Source organism: Silurus meridionalis, chromosome 20, assembly GCF_014805685.1.
Source record: "Silurus meridionalis isolate SWU-2019-XX chromosome 20, ASM1480568v1, whole genome shotgun sequence".
Classification (NCBI taxonomy): domain Eukaryota; kingdom Metazoa; phylum Chordata; class Actinopteri; order Siluriformes; family Siluridae; genus Silurus; species Silurus meridionalis.
The window spans coordinates 17,978,206-17,994,482 of NC_060903.1; the positions used below are offsets into that span (position 1 = coordinate 17,978,206).

Genomic DNA, 16,277 nt, shown 5'->3' on the forward strand with positions numbered 1-16,277 from the left:
TCATTCAGCTATAATGGTGTTAGTAAAGTCAGGTACTGATGTAGGTGAGAAGGTGAGAAGGTAAGAAGGTGAGAAGGTTCTCCTGGGGTGCAGTCAGTGTTCCCACTCATCACACTCAAAAGGGTTGGAGCTCTATAGCAGGAGATCTTCTACTTCCAACCCATGTGAACCCATGTGAAGCAGATTTTCACGGAGTTGGATTTGTGCACAGGAGCATTGTCATGCTGGAACAGGTTTGGGTCTTCCAGTTCAAGTGAAGTTTCATGCAGCAGCCAAAAACGTCACATATGACTGGAAAAATCAGGCGTCCCAAACTTTTGTCTACAAATGCATTGATAAATTGTGTGTATTAAATAAACAGATGATGTGTGTTCCTGTAAAGAATGTGGAATTTGGAGAAACTTCTCAATAGAACTGTTTTTCTCTCCCACTCACTTCACATGAAAATCATGGAATGGAAAGTCATTTCTGAGGAACACGTTTCAGCTGGAGTTACTTTATGCACTTAGCTGAACTTTTTTTATTATTCGTCTTCCTTTGACACACACACACACACACACACACACACACACACACACACACACATACTCACACATCCAGGATAAAACATTACGCTGCTGCAGCGAGTTATTTTTAGCTACAGATAAAGGAACCTTCAAAATCAACTCATTTAATAAAGGTGGAAACATCAAATCCCCCACAAATCGTTCTCTCTGAGAGATGTTTTCTTCTTTAAATCTGGAACCTTTTCAGCATCTTCTCAGGCCAAAAGGTTCCAAAGGTTTATGGATAAACATCTACACGAGGAGGCCAGAAGAATTCGGCTACCTGCGTTTTTCTAACTGCTCAGATTTTATTAAAGATCAAACAAATCTATATTTAAATTTGTTTGCTGCCTTTTATCACGAAAATCTAAGAAAGTGTTTCCATCTTCTGCTAAACGTCAACCTGAAACCTATAAAACGTTAAATGTGAAAAGTGTGGAAAGTCTTTCATGCTGTTTGAGACACACATGTTCCTTTACACAAGTAAAAGAATTGGACAGTGGATGAGTGGATGAAAGTTCTGTGGAGTCCAAACCAGACATTTTTGTCGGTTTCTCTAACAGAACTTTTGTAACATCGAGAGCAGGAGAGAAGATGTGAGCAGACTCCATCACCCTCACACTCACACATGGAGGTGGAAGTTTTATAATGGGGTTATAATGGAGCAGGGAAGCTTCTGGAAACTAAAAGGAATCCTGAACCAACATGGCTCTCATTCCGTACTTCAACACCATGCAGTTCCTTCTGGACTGCGGCTCATTGGAACCAAGCAAAAGAAAGATGAAATAAAAACAAAAATGTGTAAAAAATAGTATATACACACATACATACACTATTATATTATCTTAAAATAATCTAAAACATTAATTAGTAAAATGTAAATGGTAAATTATCTGCTTAGGAATCAAACAAATGTGGAGTGATGCTGCCCTCTAGTGGAACCAGCGGTAATAACGCTAACAATAATAAATGTTACATGCACATATAACATTCATAACTAACAATAATGGCCAAAGGTTTGTGGACACCTTATCATAAGATTGGTATGTGCTTCTTTTTAATGCATCCAATTCCACCTTTAGTCCCAGTTTGCTCCACTCTTCTGGAAAGATGTTCCACTAGATTTTGAGGAGATTCGTTGAGCTACAATGATGTTAGTAAAGTCAGGTAGTGATGTAGGTGAGAAGGTGAGGAGCCCCAGGGTGCAGTCAGCGTTCACATTCATCCCAAATGTGTTTAATAGGAGCTTTATAGCAGGAGATCTTTCACTCGAATCCACGTAAAGCAGATCTTCATCCGTCATTCTGGAACAGGTTTTGGGTCTCATAAGTCAAAGAACGTTTTCATGCTCCGGCATCCGAAGATGTTTTATACAATTGTGTCTCTGACTTTGTGAACAATCAGAGACATATGTATATATGCCTGGAAAAAGTCAGGTGTCCAAATATTTCTGGCTGTCGCATGAATAAGAATAAAAACTCAAAGCCTCAAATCATTCAATAAAATATATTTTATTTTCTTCATTTTCTTTTAAACAATGTTAAATGACAACAAACAAAAAAAACAACAACAACAAATCCATCACACGTTAACCGATTAAAAAGTTATTAAACCATAAAACCCGAGCCCAAAAAAATCATCCTGAAGTCTCACTCACACACACGTGCACACACGCGTGCACACGCACACGCACATGTGCACACACACACACACACACACACACACACGTGCACACGCTCTGATACAATCCCGTCCTTTGTTTAAACTACCGGTGGAAATAAAATCTAAAGAAATAAATCTGTCGCTTTCAGGAACCTGTGGCGTGAAAAACCCTGCGTGCACGTACGTGACCTGACGGAGCACACGTTCTGTTCATCTCACCTGAACAAACGTGACGGATCTTCTTTAAAATGCCATGAAGAGGGAGAATAAGGAGGAGTGTTTATAAGTGGCACTGAGCTCAGATACGAGTCCTGCAGTCTTTAGCAGCAGCAATAAGGCAACGTGTTACTTAAGTTCTTGTCCAGTTCCTACAGAGTTCTGAGTTCTGCCCAGTTTTCTGTTTGCTGCCTACGTTTGACTTTTTAAAGGAAAAAAAAAATCCACCCTGAACAACATACAAGTCAAAACTGTTTCAGCAAATCTGTGCGTAAGATTTATTACAGGTCTAATGTTCGGATCTAAACGTCTTTCATGAGCATGTTGCTCTACATTCAGGAGGTTTAAAGCTTCTCTTCATGACTCACAACGCCGTACGAAAACGTGCTGACGGCGGTGGAGCGAAATTCATCCCTCGCTTCATATTTACTCTTTAATGCAGTGCCACGTGAGTCTTTTATCGCGTCCACCTCACACCTCAAATCAGATCAACGTCAAAAGCACAGGATTTCACACAACGCCTCCATCACCCTCAAAGTCCCGGTGATCACTTTGAATGCATCGAAACCCTAGACACGTCACAAACGTCAGAAAAGCTTCGTCACGTGTTTCAGGGGAAGTTTACGTGTAAGTTCTGCACTCGAGCTGAGCATCTGCATCACTTTCAGTTCTATATGTACCTTTAAAACAGATGGAGGCGGGGCTTAAATGGGGCGGAGTCATTATTTCAATATGGAAATAAATAAATAAATAAATAAATACACACACACACACACACACACACACACACACACACACACACACACACACACACACACACAAACACAAACCCAAGACACCATAAACTCTCGGCTGATTGAGCAGGAAAATGTTAATTATAAGTTTATGATCTTCAACATGCTGAAATAATTATTGAGCAAAAACGTCAATCTGAAAAGGGTTTTTTTTTTAAAACGCCGCTTATCCACTGACGCTGCGTGACGATGCCGGTCCTGGGGGCGGAGCTTATTCACAAACGCCATGTACGAATCCAAACTAAAAACGAGGAACCAACAAGGTGTGAGCGTGACCCTTTTGTTGCCATGGCGATGATCTGACAGTATATTTAGTTACTGTAGTAGCAGATCGGAGGTTGAGGTTCGTGCGTCGCTAAAATGTTTTATTTTGAAAAGATATTTCATCCAGATAAACGTCACCTAGCGCTCGCTTCTCACGTCAGCAAGGACGAAGTAAAACGCCACCTTTCTCGTTTCCCAGAACCGGCACCGGTCCCGGCGCGTCAGTGGGAAAGAAATAAAAAAAAGAGATCCGATTCGAATTCCGCCGTTTTTAAATGCACGTCTTCATTGCTGCTCGGAGTTCACGTGTGGAGTTTTACACGTTCCTGGAGTTTGGTCAGGATTGTTTTCAGCCTGCTGAAGTGTAACGCTCACAACACGCCGTTTCTCCAAAGCCGAGACTGAAGATCCGAAAAAGTGCAGGTTTACCGTCCAACAACGTGTTAATAACCTGGAGTCCGCCAACACGTGCCCAGGCACTGCTAACACGTGTCATCTGTAACAGCGGGGAGAGGCATGTGAGAGAGAGAGAGAGAGAGAGAAAGAGAGAAGGGGAGGAAAAAATATGAAAAAAGATATAGGAAAAGATAGAGATGGGTGGAAAGGAGAGAGGGAGAGAGAGGAAGAAAGACATGGGGAGGCAGGGAAAGGGAGGAGAGAGTGATGGGAAGAGAAAGGTGCGAAGAAGGAGAAAAGAGGCAAAGAGTAAGAGTAGAGAAAGATGGAGAGAGGAATTGAGATAATTGAGAGAGGTGGAAAAGAAAGAAAGAGAGAGAGAGAGAGAGAGAGAAAAGATAATAGAAAGAAATAGAAAGAGAGAAAGATGGGGAGTGAGGGAAGCAAAATAAATAAAGAGAAAGAGGTAAAGAGGAGATAGAAAGAAAGGAAAGATAGAGGAAAAGATGGACCGGTGGAAGAGATGGAGAGAGAGAGAGAGAGAGAGAGAGAGAGAGAGAGAGAGAGAGAGAGAGAGCAAGGAGGAGAAATAAAGAAAAGAAAGATAAAGAAAAGTGGGAGAGAGAAAAATTAAAGAATGAAGGATAGAGAGAGCAGAAAGAAACAAAATGGTGGCATTGAGTGTTCCAGCAGGAAGTAAACGTGCGTCACGTGCGAGGCGTCTGCGGCTCAACACTCACCGTGATACCACCACTTTGTCTTCTTTGGGTTTTTGTTACACGTTCGTACGTAGAAGGAGTTATCAGGAGGACGTCGCTGCAGACACAGTGAACAGCAACACAAAACACTCAGCATCAGACTGCACTGCTATTCCTGGCTATGTGTTTATTTCCCTGAGTGACATAACAATAACGACATATTACTCACATCATAGAGTGCGGTAACCAAATCGACACTAATGTTACTCGGTCATATGTACTATTCGGTAACCATGGCGACTACGATATCAGTCCAGCAGATGATTCTTTAAATTTGCATGTAATAAACACAACTCCAAAACAGACTCTATCAGCAACCTCTAGGGGGTGCAAACGAGCAATGTTTTCTTAATCTCCTGCAGTGTCACTTTAAAGCACTGCTGAATTCTTTCGAAATGTGAAGAAAGAAAAAAAAAACGCGAGCCGTGAGTTCTTCTCGTTCCGGACCAATCCGGTTTGTACGGGTGAAAACGCAGGTCGAGCCGGTTGGACGAGCCGCCGTGATGACGCTCAGCACCCTGTTCAGTGACACTGACCTTCTCTTTGCAGCTGGAGAGCATGCTGATGATGCTGAGACACACGGACTGGACGGACAGAGCTGGACTCCAGTCCTCTGTTAAAATGGACAGACAGATGTGTCCATTGCTGTAGACGTGCGGATGTACCGGGATGTTCTCGCCGGTGAACATGACCTGCATCACACACACACACACACACACACAGAGAAGGAGGAAGAGTCAGGATGAAGGAGGAACCTGATAGAAAAGAGTGACCTCTGATCCTGGGGTTCACCTGAGGAGAGTCGAAGGGGTATCTGCTGCTGAACTTGAAGAGGAGCTGGAACTTCTCGCCCTCGTACAGGGTTCCGGAGGCACCTTCCATATCTATAAACCACCTACACACAAGACACGAGTGAGACCTCACGAGACTATAAATATATTTTTCTTCTTCTACGAGTACTTACTCTGTAATGGTATTCTGAACACTTCGTTCATTCAGCGTCATCCCCGGCGGCGGATCATTCTGCAGCGCCAACAGTTCCTTCTGCAATCTTTTCTATTTAAAAAAAAAAAAAAAGTGCAAAAGTTTGTACACCCCACCTTCTACATTCTGGCTGATTTTTACTCGGATTTTCTGATCTGAAACCTGAAACAGCAGCTCTTAAAAGTCTGCTTTCTGACCTGTTTGGGTTGATCTTAGCAAAATACTAGTTTACAGGGTAAAAAAAGAATACGACAAGCTCGGATTTTTTTTTTTTCAACACAATTGTCTTATTATTACTACTAATAATAATAATGTGTATGGGGCAATAAATCTTAGTATTGCAGCTGTATTTGTATTTTTAGCTAATAAAAATAAACCGGTTAAATCAGACAGAGGTGATGTTTATTACTAATGTACATCTCGAGTTTCACATTTACTGTAAATTAAATGATTCAAATTAACAAGAAAAAGTATAGAATAATTGCTAATGCAACACAAAACCTTATAAATGAGCTGACAAGTGGTAAATATTTGATTAGTAAAAGGTTTAGACAGGGGAATGTATGCTATGCTCAGGCTACACATATCCGACAAGCTAAACGCAAGTGGTTCAAAATTCGTGATTTTCAAAATCCAGATATAAATTACGATTTGACAAAGACATGATGGATAATGTCTTCATCCTGTCCTGATATTTTATAGCGATTTCACTCATAATCTCCTTCTAATCGTGTGAATGAACCGGATTTGTTTACTATAGTTGTGCTGCTCACCTGCATCGACGCCATCTTGGACTCCCCCGAGCTCCGGACGCGGTATTTTCCTCCCCACATCCGCATTCTGACAAGCCCCGCCTCCCAGCTATGATTGGCTAGTATGGCTAAATCCTGCATTCTGATTGGCTATCTGTATCCCAGTCTGCCCGGGTGGATTTCGTGAGTTCAGCGATTCTCCATCACTATGGATAAAGTTGAAAGGTCAAAGACAAGGTCATGCAACTAAAAATAATGCATAGTTTGCATCTGCCCGATTTATTTATTACTTTTCACAGCCAGGGGGTTTAAAGTTATTTTCAACATATGCTGCTTTACTTTTTTTTACATTGGTCTTAAATTTGCCTGAATTCCCATCTGATCCTATGATATAGCAGCTCTGTGGAATTGGTCCTGAGGCCTGTGAATAACACTGATTATCTCTTCATCATGGCACCTGATAGTGGGTGGGATTCATTATGCAGCAAGTGAACATTATGACGTGTTAGAATCAGGAAAAATGGGCAAGCATAAGGATTTGAGCAAATTGGACAAATTCTTACGCCTGGGTCAGAGCATCTCCAAACCTGCAGCTTTTGTGGGTTGTTTCTGGTGTGCAGTGGTCAAAATCTGTCAAAAGTGTTCCAAGGAAGAAAGAGTGGTGAACCAGCGACAGGGTCGTGGGTGGCCGAGGCTCATTAATGCACGTGGGGAGCGAAGGCTGGTCTGTGTGGTTCTGATCCAACAGACGAGCTCCCGTAGCTGAAACTGCTGAAGTCGTTCATGCTGAACCATTTTAGCAGCAAAAGGAGACCAACACAATATTAGGCAGGTGATCATAATGTTATGCCTTCTCGGTGTATATGTTCGCTTCCAGGTCCGAAAATGTAGTCAGCAGCTCAAAGACCTGGCAACCACTACTACAGTCTTTTGGAGTCGGAAATCAACTTTTACATATACACCGGGACTTGTGAAGAGAACCGGGATCACGCTCAAACTACCACTTTCTCTCAATCAATCAAGCACATGACCAAATATGAACTTGAGGACAGTGGTGTTTTAAGGTCATATGGGATGGACCGTCATGAGCTGTTACAAGTTTGAGACACACACACCCCACATATTTTGTTCTCCTTGTTATATATAGAGGAGGAAGAACTGCAGAGTACTGCATGACCTACAGCACTGTTCTGGCCTTCCTGGTTCTTACCTCACAGCTTTTACTGGCTGAACTCCAGCTCAGAGAATTAGCAGGTTGATGAGTTTGCACATTTTTGCTAAAAGAAGTGTTCATTCCTCCATTCCTGAAGGAGCAACAGACCCATGGAACATGGAGCAGGATTTTGTAGCTGTGTGTAGAAGGCTAAATCAATCACCTGCATTTAAATACAGTGTACTTTTCAGGCTTGTAACAAGGCGTTTCCATAAAAACCTCAATTATGTCCATCATTTTGTTTAATGACACATTTATCATGTCACGTTTATTGGCTTTTTGAGCAGGATTGGGTGCATACTTGGAAATCTATTTGCTCTTCATATATGGCCGAATCACTGAACCTTTAGCAATCCAAGGAACCTTCAAGGAACCGAATTTAACTCTTAGAAGGACCTATAGAGCATCCTATTATCTCTTTATTTTCCATTATTAATCTATCATCAGCCAAAAAAAGTCTGTAAAAAGCAGTGATCAAACATAAATACACACTACATGATCAAAAGTATTGGGACACCTGACATTTTCCCATTAGTTCTTGCCCAAACTGATACGACAAGGTTGAAGGCACACAAATGTACAGGACGTCTTTGGATGTCTGGGTCAAATTACCTTGGATCACCTGAGCGTTAGTTTGCCTTTCACAGATTTAAATAGCTCGGTGTAGAAGGTCACCCTCTCCTCCATGAAGCAGCAAATCTTAAATATGCTAGAGATTGGAATATTATTAATCCTGCACTACAGAGATTAATCCCCGCCTTCTGACCAATCACAATCCAAGATTAATCAAGAATAGTGTAATGGACAACAGTAGAATGTATTTTGCTGAATGAGCTCCATCTAATGCAATTTAATGAAACAATAATAACAAAAAACATCTCCAGCATGTTCATGAGTAATGTCACTGAGCACACAGAAACACGACACGTGATTTGGACACGTTCCTGCTCGATCTTGAGATTATGAGCACATCACGCAATTCCTGATTGTTTCAGGTGCATGCTCATGATCCGAACCACCGTTTTTGCTGTGTGTTACATTGCGATATCATGCTAAAGGTTAGAAGATGGTAAACTGAAGGGTAGGATGAACCTGGTCATCAACAAAACTCTAATTAGAAATAATTCCCCAGATCATAACACAACCCCACCAGCCTAAACTGTGTACACAACGCAAGTTTCAATCATTTGTGTTCCTCAACATTGGGAATCCGGTCAGCTTTCTGTTCCTGGAACCCGTGGAACCAGTCACGATCATCTCCTGATGCAGTCCAACTGGTTTAAGGTGCAACGAGCACTGTGCTATCCGAGTTACTGTAGTCGTTCTGTCAGCTCTAACCAATCTGGCTGTTACTGGTTGATCTTTCTCATCGACAAGGTGTTTGCATGTGCAGGACTGTTTTTTGTTTTCTGCACCGTTCTGCATGAACTCTACGTTATTCTGTAATAAAAAGACACTTTCAACCTTCTGGTTAATGAGGCTCTTGATCTGTACCTGCATCATCATTGTAGGAATAATCAGGTGTTCATAATAAAGTGCTCATACAGTGAGATTTCAGCTGTTATTATACAGAACATACAGTGTGTTTATTCAAATGTACTTGCTCATCTTCCACTGAGAGCGTGTAAGCTACGACTCCACCATTAATGGTCATTAATGCTTGATGAAAATTCCTGGAAGTGGCTTTTCGGGTGGGGTTTGTATAAAATCTTCTAATTATTCATAAAGTTAATTATTTTATTCATAGATTCTTTTTTTTTCCCCCCAGAATTTTATTAGCATGAAAACATGGCATGCTGCTCTGTATGGAATTCTGTGGCTTGGACAAAACTAATACTGAGAAATCTAACTTAAAAATCACACGACACACGACACGTCCTCCTGCCACACGTCAATTTACGACTATCTGCTTTACGGGTTCGTGCACGCGATACGTTTAACAATCTAAGAAGTTCGCAGCCATGAGCAGTTCCAGGGCGATCTCCGGGGCGATGGGGAACTCTGGGATTTCTGTGGAACTGTTGGTGTATCGGACTTTGTAGGTGAAATACATGCAGACTTTGGAGAGGACGTGGGACGGAATCTCTCTGAAATTTACTTCGTTCGTCTCGTTTTCGGCAAACTGACCTGTTGGGGAGGGGAGGGGGGGCAGGAGAAAGAAATTTGAGTCGGAAATATTATTTACAGGGTTTCACAAAAACAAGAAAAAGATTATAAATAAACAATACATAATTATTTTCTTACATGCAAATTATATATAATTATATATATATATATATATATATATATATATATATATATATATATATATATATCAGATTTTATTTGCTATATATATATAAATATTGCTATATTTCCCCCTCACATCTAACAAAATGTCATGTAATTATATTCCATACTTATATACAATGAGTACGTATGTTATAAGTATTTATAACATTATTTTGTCACTTATGTATTACAAATATATTTCTGTAAAAAGGAAAAAAAAATCTATATTTTATGCATAAATATACCTGCATTACATATTATATAAATGTAATTCAAGCTATTTAATATTTATAAAATATTAATAAAAGAAATGTGATCTGTATGAAATGGATGAATTATGAATATTCTATGACTGAAATGAAAAATAAAGAATCATTGATGAATCTCAGCTGAAGGTCGAGGAAACAAGTTTGCAAACGTTTTTTTTTTTTAAGTATATATTTAAAAGATATCTGAAAACTATATAATAATAAAAAAAAGTGTTCAATAACAATTCATCATTATAACTGTAATAAATGTTTCTGATGCAGAAGCTCATCAGTTTGACTTACAGGGAAAAATTAAAAAATAATAATAAATGTCCCTAAAAAGTGAGACACAGGAAACACTGTGTGTGTGTGTGTGTGTGTGTGTGTGTGTGTGTGTGTGTGTGTGTGTGTGTGTGTACACTCACCAGGGCCACTCAGCATGGCTTTAATGGTTCCTGACGTTAGCGCATGTTCTCTCTTCACGATGAACTCGTGACCGTCGGAGGAGATCAGTTTGACGTACATGGCGTCTGGACCTTCGCAGCCACCGTATGTTTTCTCTTCACAGTCTGAAAAAACAATAGAGCGGTGTTACACTCACACCTTCAGGTGTGATCTTCATCCACCACCACCATGCCTTTTCTTCCAACCTCAAACAAGCGATTTCAGGGAAAAAAATAAGTTTGGAAATCCGACCTTGCCATGACCTTAGTTTTATTTTTCCCTGCAATTACGTGTTGTAAATCCTACAAACCCACTCGTGTTTAGGAAACTCTTGAAATGAGCCGTTATTATAGAAACCATGTCTTCGGCGACGGCATGAGTGAAAACGCCACAGACGATCTCTTACCCATGTTCTGTTCCGGTTGATGTTTCTTTCTCTATAAAACACAAACGAGAAACAGAAAGCTGTAAGAAGAAAAATAAAACAACCACAAGTCATTCTTAAAAATAAATAAACAAAAAAAACTCCACAAGCAGAAAAATGTATTCTGTAAAAACTCAGAAATCACAAACCCGCTGGTAGTTTATCATTTCATTTTTGCTATTAATAAAATATTAAACAAAAAAAAATTATTTACAATTTTCCCCAAACTGAAATCGACCCCTCGCTGCTAAAAGTAAATTTCAGGTATTTTAATAAAAATTAAAAAAAGAATAAAATACAATAACCCTGCATTCACCCCACTCTCTTTATTTTTCCCTCTTTCTCTTCATTATTGATTCCCTTTTCAACTCCTCTTTTCCTGTCTTTATAAACTATTCTTTTTTTTGTTTATTTCTTCATAATAAATGTACAGTATAAAAGTTAGAGTCTGATCCGTTTCAGCTGCAGACTTCAGTTCCGATCAATTTCTGCATCTTTCTATCGTTTTTTGTTTTTTTTTTACCACTTCTTCCCTTTCTACTGTTTTTGGTTTTGACTCTCATCCCCTCCGTGTCTCATTTCTCCGGCTTTCACCTTGTATTTCATTTCATCTTTCTCGCTCTCTCATTATTCTCCCTTCTTTTTCACAAATAATTTCCTTTTGTCACATTCTTTAATTTGAATTCTTGTTGATCCTGATTTTTATTTATTCACAAAACTTTTTCCTTCTTGTTTTGCTCTTCCTTTTCCTCTCATTTCATTTATTTTTATCAATTTATTTTCTTTATTCTTTTCTTGCATTCATCCATTGTTTATTATGCATTTATTTATTCATTCATTTATGCGTTTATTTATCTAACTCTCTCTCTATCTGCTTATCCATCTGTTTGTCCATCTCACCCTCTGTATCTCTCTCCCCATCTACAGTAGCTGTCTATTTGTCCCTTTCTTTCTTTCTTTCTTTCTTTCTTTCTATCTATATCTCACTTTATCGCTCTCTTTAACTGTTGCTTTCTCTTTCTATCTATTCATTTATCTCCCTCTCTCTCTATCCATCTGCCCATCCATCTGTTTGTGTCCATCCCTCTCTCTCCCCATCTACAGTAGCTGTCTCTCTGACTTTTTCTCTCTCTATATCTAACAGTCGCTTTCTCTTTCTAACTATTTTTTTTTATCTCCCTCTTTCTGTCTGTCTCTTTCTAACTCTGTCTCAAACTCTCCATATCCACCGCTTTCTCTTTTTCTCTCTAGCTTTCAAATGGTCTTTTTCCTATTTCTCCCTTTATCCATCTGTCTACCTGTTTCCTCTCTAGCTCGAAGGACCAATTGTAAGGGAGTTTTATTATCTGGTGTGCGCTGATCAAGAGATTGTACTCGCTCCAGCGTGTCAGTAAAAACACTGTACAGGATTCAGAACGCTCAGAATTTACTGGGTTTAGAATTGATCGTGTGTGATTCTTGCTGCTCAGTGTTCTGGTCTTTTATACTCCTGATGGAGAAGGTGCACTGTGATGTCAGAGGTAACTTGTCATGAGGGAAAACTGTATGTCTGCCTCTAGTGGTGAAGCGTGGAAATACACCTGAATGGGAATCCTTTCCTACACTATCCCCTCTCTATCTATCTATCTATCTATCTATCTATCTATCTATCTATCTATCTATCTATCTATCATTATCCATCCCTCCTTCCTCCCTCCCTTCCTTCCACACCTCTCTCATTCTCAGCTCTTCGCACGCGATGTATATTTTGTGAACTAAACACACCTCGCTAGCGTTAGCATTGAAAGCTAACACTCAGAGCACAGAGCTGACTCACGGTTATCCATGCGGCTCTATGGAAGTGAACTCGGGTCTGTTTTCTCATCTTTACACCAAATTACACAATATTAGTAAACACAGAACAACATTAAACCATATATTTACCTCGATGTACACAAACTCTGCCTTCTGTTCCGGGAAAACACCAAACTCACGAACTGTCTCCTTCAACCGGAAGCTTCCTCCTCCTCCTCCTTCTTCTTCTTCCGTGGTATAATTAACTTCCGTTGAGTACTTTCCAAATTAAAACGTTTTATAGCCTTATTTATAAAATAAATAAAAATAAAATAGAATTAATTGTAAAACCCTGAATATGTAGTTTAGTACGTTTTATATATTTTTTTTATTGATATACACATGATGACATTTCCTAAATACCGTGCTTTTAAATCACTTCCGGGTCTGTCATGGCGGCTGTGCTTTAATCCGAGCAGATTAGGAGCGACTTGAAGGTTCCCGGAAATGTTCCTTTTACACGCTACGGCGAGGTTTAAATGGATCTTAGGAAATAAACAGATATTCAGACACATACACCGAGGAGGACTTTATTTCCTGAGCGACTCTCAGACATCATGCAGATCTTCTCTGAGGAACAACCAGCTTCTCCTGCAGACACACCAGAAGACATGTTCTTCATCTCACATGCACAAGGTACACAATCTCCTCAAACATCTCCTCAAACATCTCCATTAACATCTCATACAATATTAAAAAGCATGCACGTAAAATGAATGCAGCATGCACAGGGGTCACCTTCAGGAGGTCCTTTGTTCTGTTGTTGTTGTTATTAATAGAGATTTATTAGATTTATTCATATCATATATATATATATACACACACACGCGCTGAATGTTGCAGTATAATATAAAACATCAGTCCAACAGCATTTACATAAACATTATATTATATATTATAATTATATTATATTATATTATATGAGTTGGTATTAAAAAGATTGTGGACTAATGGTGTAACTGGTGCTGTTCTGATTCATGTTCATTCCCACGTCACTGACTTCATCATGCCCAGCGATTTAGACCAAAGAGCAAACGTGCAATTCTGCATGAAACTGCGCAAATCTGCCACAGAGACGTTCGACATGACGGACGTGTACGTACGTGATATACGGTGATGCTGCAATGAGTCGTTCGAGGTGTTTTGAGTGTCACGTGTGCTTCAAGAGCGGAAGAACATCACTGGAAGACGATGAGAGATCAGGAAAACCTTTGACGAGCTCGACCCCCGAAAATGTCAAAACTATTCGGAAACTCGTGCATGATGATCGTCGGAGAAAAATCCAAATCTCATTCCTACTCGCCAGATTTGACTCTTGTAGACTTCACCCTTTTTTCGAAGATGAAGATCCAGCTTGAGGTTTTGACACCGTTGTGGAGATCCGGCAGGAAGACTTCCAGGACACGTTCCAGAAGACCGCTGAAGGCGCTGTACTGCTGTACAAGGGGACTATTTTGAAGGTGACGGTGTGGGAACGTAGATCAATAAAGTACTTTCTTATAAACGGAGCGAGTCTCCAAACGTTTTAATACCAACTCATATTATATTACATTAAACTTGTGCTGCATTAAACGTGTCAGCAGTATCCTACCCCAAAGTTTCATATAAAAGAATATATACAGTGCAATGTTCTGTATTTTTCAGATCAGACCCAGTGTGTACGGAAGATGGTATTCCTCCCAGCCGAGCAGCACTGAGGACGGAAATCTGATCTACACCGGAAATCTGGGCAGAGCCGTGCTCGGTATGTTAAATTTTTTAAAAACAGGTTTTAAATCTCAACCACACCAAACTGCCACTTCTGGGCCCCTGAGCAAGGCCCTTAACCCCTATAGCTGCTCAGTTGTATGAATAAGATAAATGTAAGTCGTTCTGGATGAAGGTTTTATAAATGTAAATGTGTTTTATTATGAGTATATTAGATTGTTTTTCAATTTCAGAGTATTTCTTTCCATATATCATATGTGGTTCTTCGGCACAATTTGAGGCGCGCAATTAAAAATGAGTCTTTATATGTGCATGAAATGTTTCTTTCCTTTAATTGAACTATGAGACCCAAACCTGGGATATTTATAAAAAAAATGAGGAAGCACACAGGAATCTAATGGTCAGGTGTCCACAAACTTTTGACCCCCATATTAGATTTATTATGATTGTGTAGAAGTGTGCAGAATTCATATGCGCACGTTTTGCGTTTGGTTTGCAGGCGTGAAGTTCTTCTCGTACTCCAGCAGCGTGTTCAGTCTGTGCGTGATGCCGCTCGTCCTGATGAAGACAGGAATCGGCGTGAGCAGCCTCGCCATGAAGGTGGCGTTCTGCGGTTTTATCGGCTTCTTCACCTTCCTGACGCCGGTCCTCCTTCACCTCATCACCAAAGGCTACGTGGTGCGCTTGTATCACAACCAAGAGACGGACATGTACACGGTCGTGACGTACAGCGCGCTGCTGGTGGAGAAGAAGACCGTGTTCCACCAGAGCGACGTGAAAGTCCCGGACGTGAGCCGCATGTTTACGAGTTTCTATGCCAAGAACAAGTCGCTGCTCATAAACCCGGAGATGTTCCACATCCCGCATGACTACAATCACCTCATGGGCTACGACCGGCCGTTCTCCTTCGACCCAGATGATATAAATAAACCTGAAAATTAAAACTACCTGTTTTTCTTTCTTGATTTTTATAGTTCTTCAAACGGACTAGACTTGTGCTGGAATGAAAATGTCTAATGAATTAGTATCATCAAGATTTTAAGATTTTACAGCATCTTCTGAATAAAGAAGGATCTTCCTGAAGCCATCTGAGGTTTACTTGTGAAGATTATGAGCTGTCAGATTATTTTATATTAGCCAAACACACCTTATACACAGCTTCTGTAATCCTCTAAAACATCATATGATTATTTTATATGAGCTCGCCAGGGTACCTGTGAATAAATGCAGGAATGTGACATAAATATTATAATGTATATACATTTAATTCATTTAATTTGGGTTTAAATGCATGAAAACCCTAAAATAAAAATAAAAAATTATACATTAAACCCATGAAATCCAGTTTTATTTATACATTCAACCCACAATTTTATGGGTTTATTCTATATAAACTTAAAATGACCCACACAAACCTATAAAGTATGGGTTTATATACATTAAACACATAAAACAGTTTTTTTTATATATATATTTAAAACACAGCAAATGTATTAAATCTGGGTTTATATACATTAATCTTTTTTCTTTGTTTTTTTTGCCAACTAGCATAGCAGTGAACTAATCCTCTTTCATAAACCACCTATTTAGCTTATGTTAGCCAGCTAGAAGGAGTTAACAATGAAAATTATATTATGAATGAGTATAAATAAAATCCTCTCAGCTTATACCAGCAGAAAAGCTATCAGTCAAAAAATATAAACGTATATATAACTAAAAATCCACTAAAACCTCTAACAGTATATGATTATTTTATATGATCTAGC

General features: G+C 39.5%; 3 protein-coding genes across 4 annotated transcripts; 1 reads left to right on the plus strand and 2 right to left on the minus strand.

Moving 5' to 3' along the window:
- Positions 1 to 3,279: 3,279 nt before the first annotated feature.
- On the minus strand, positions 3,280 to 9,007 carry ube2wa (ubiquitin conjugating enzyme E2 Wa). Of its 2 annotated transcripts, XM_046876534.1 has the most exons (6): positions 6,393 to 9,007; positions 5,600 to 5,691; positions 5,428 to 5,530; positions 5,172 to 5,327; positions 4,618 to 4,693; positions 3,280 to 3,977 (listed from the first exon to the last, which is right to left on the minus strand). In XM_046876534.1, exons 1-6 carry the CDS (start codon positions 6,510 to 6,512, stop codon positions 3,964 to 3,966), a joined length of 561 nt encoding a protein of 186 aa, XP_046732490.1. In that variant the 5' UTR covers positions 6,513 to 9,007; the 3' UTR covers positions 3,280 to 3,963. The 2 variants fall into 2 exon arrangements, with proteins under 2 accessions (XP_046732490.1, XP_046732492.1); XM_046876536.1 differs by lacking the exon at positions 3,280 to 3,977 and having other exon boundaries at positions 4,648 to 4,770.
- Positions 9,008 to 9,143: 136 nt separating this feature from the next.
- Positions 9,144 to 13,042, minus strand: elocb (elongin C paralog b). The gene is made up of 4 exons (XM_046876537.1): positions 12,895 to 13,042; positions 10,954 to 10,984; positions 10,529 to 10,672; positions 9,144 to 9,711 (listed from the first exon to the last, which is right to left on the minus strand). Exons 2-4 carry the CDS (start codon positions 10,955 to 10,957, stop codon positions 9,521 to 9,523), a joined length of 339 nt encoding a protein of 112 aa, XP_046732493.1. The 5' UTR covers positions 10,958 to 10,984; positions 12,895 to 13,042; the 3' UTR covers positions 9,144 to 9,520.
- Positions 13,043 to 13,166: 124 nt separating this feature from the next.
- Positions 13,167 to 15,594, plus strand: tmem70 (transmembrane protein 70). The gene is made up of 3 exons (XM_046876533.1): positions 13,167 to 13,440; positions 14,449 to 14,548; positions 15,011 to 15,594. The coding sequence occupies exons 1-3, from the start codon at positions 13,252 to 13,254 to the stop codon at positions 15,451 to 15,453; spliced, it is 732 nt and encodes a 243-aa protein (XP_046732489.1). The 5' UTR covers positions 13,167 to 13,251; the 3' UTR covers positions 15,454 to 15,594.
- Positions 15,595 to 16,277: the final 683 nt, after the last annotated feature.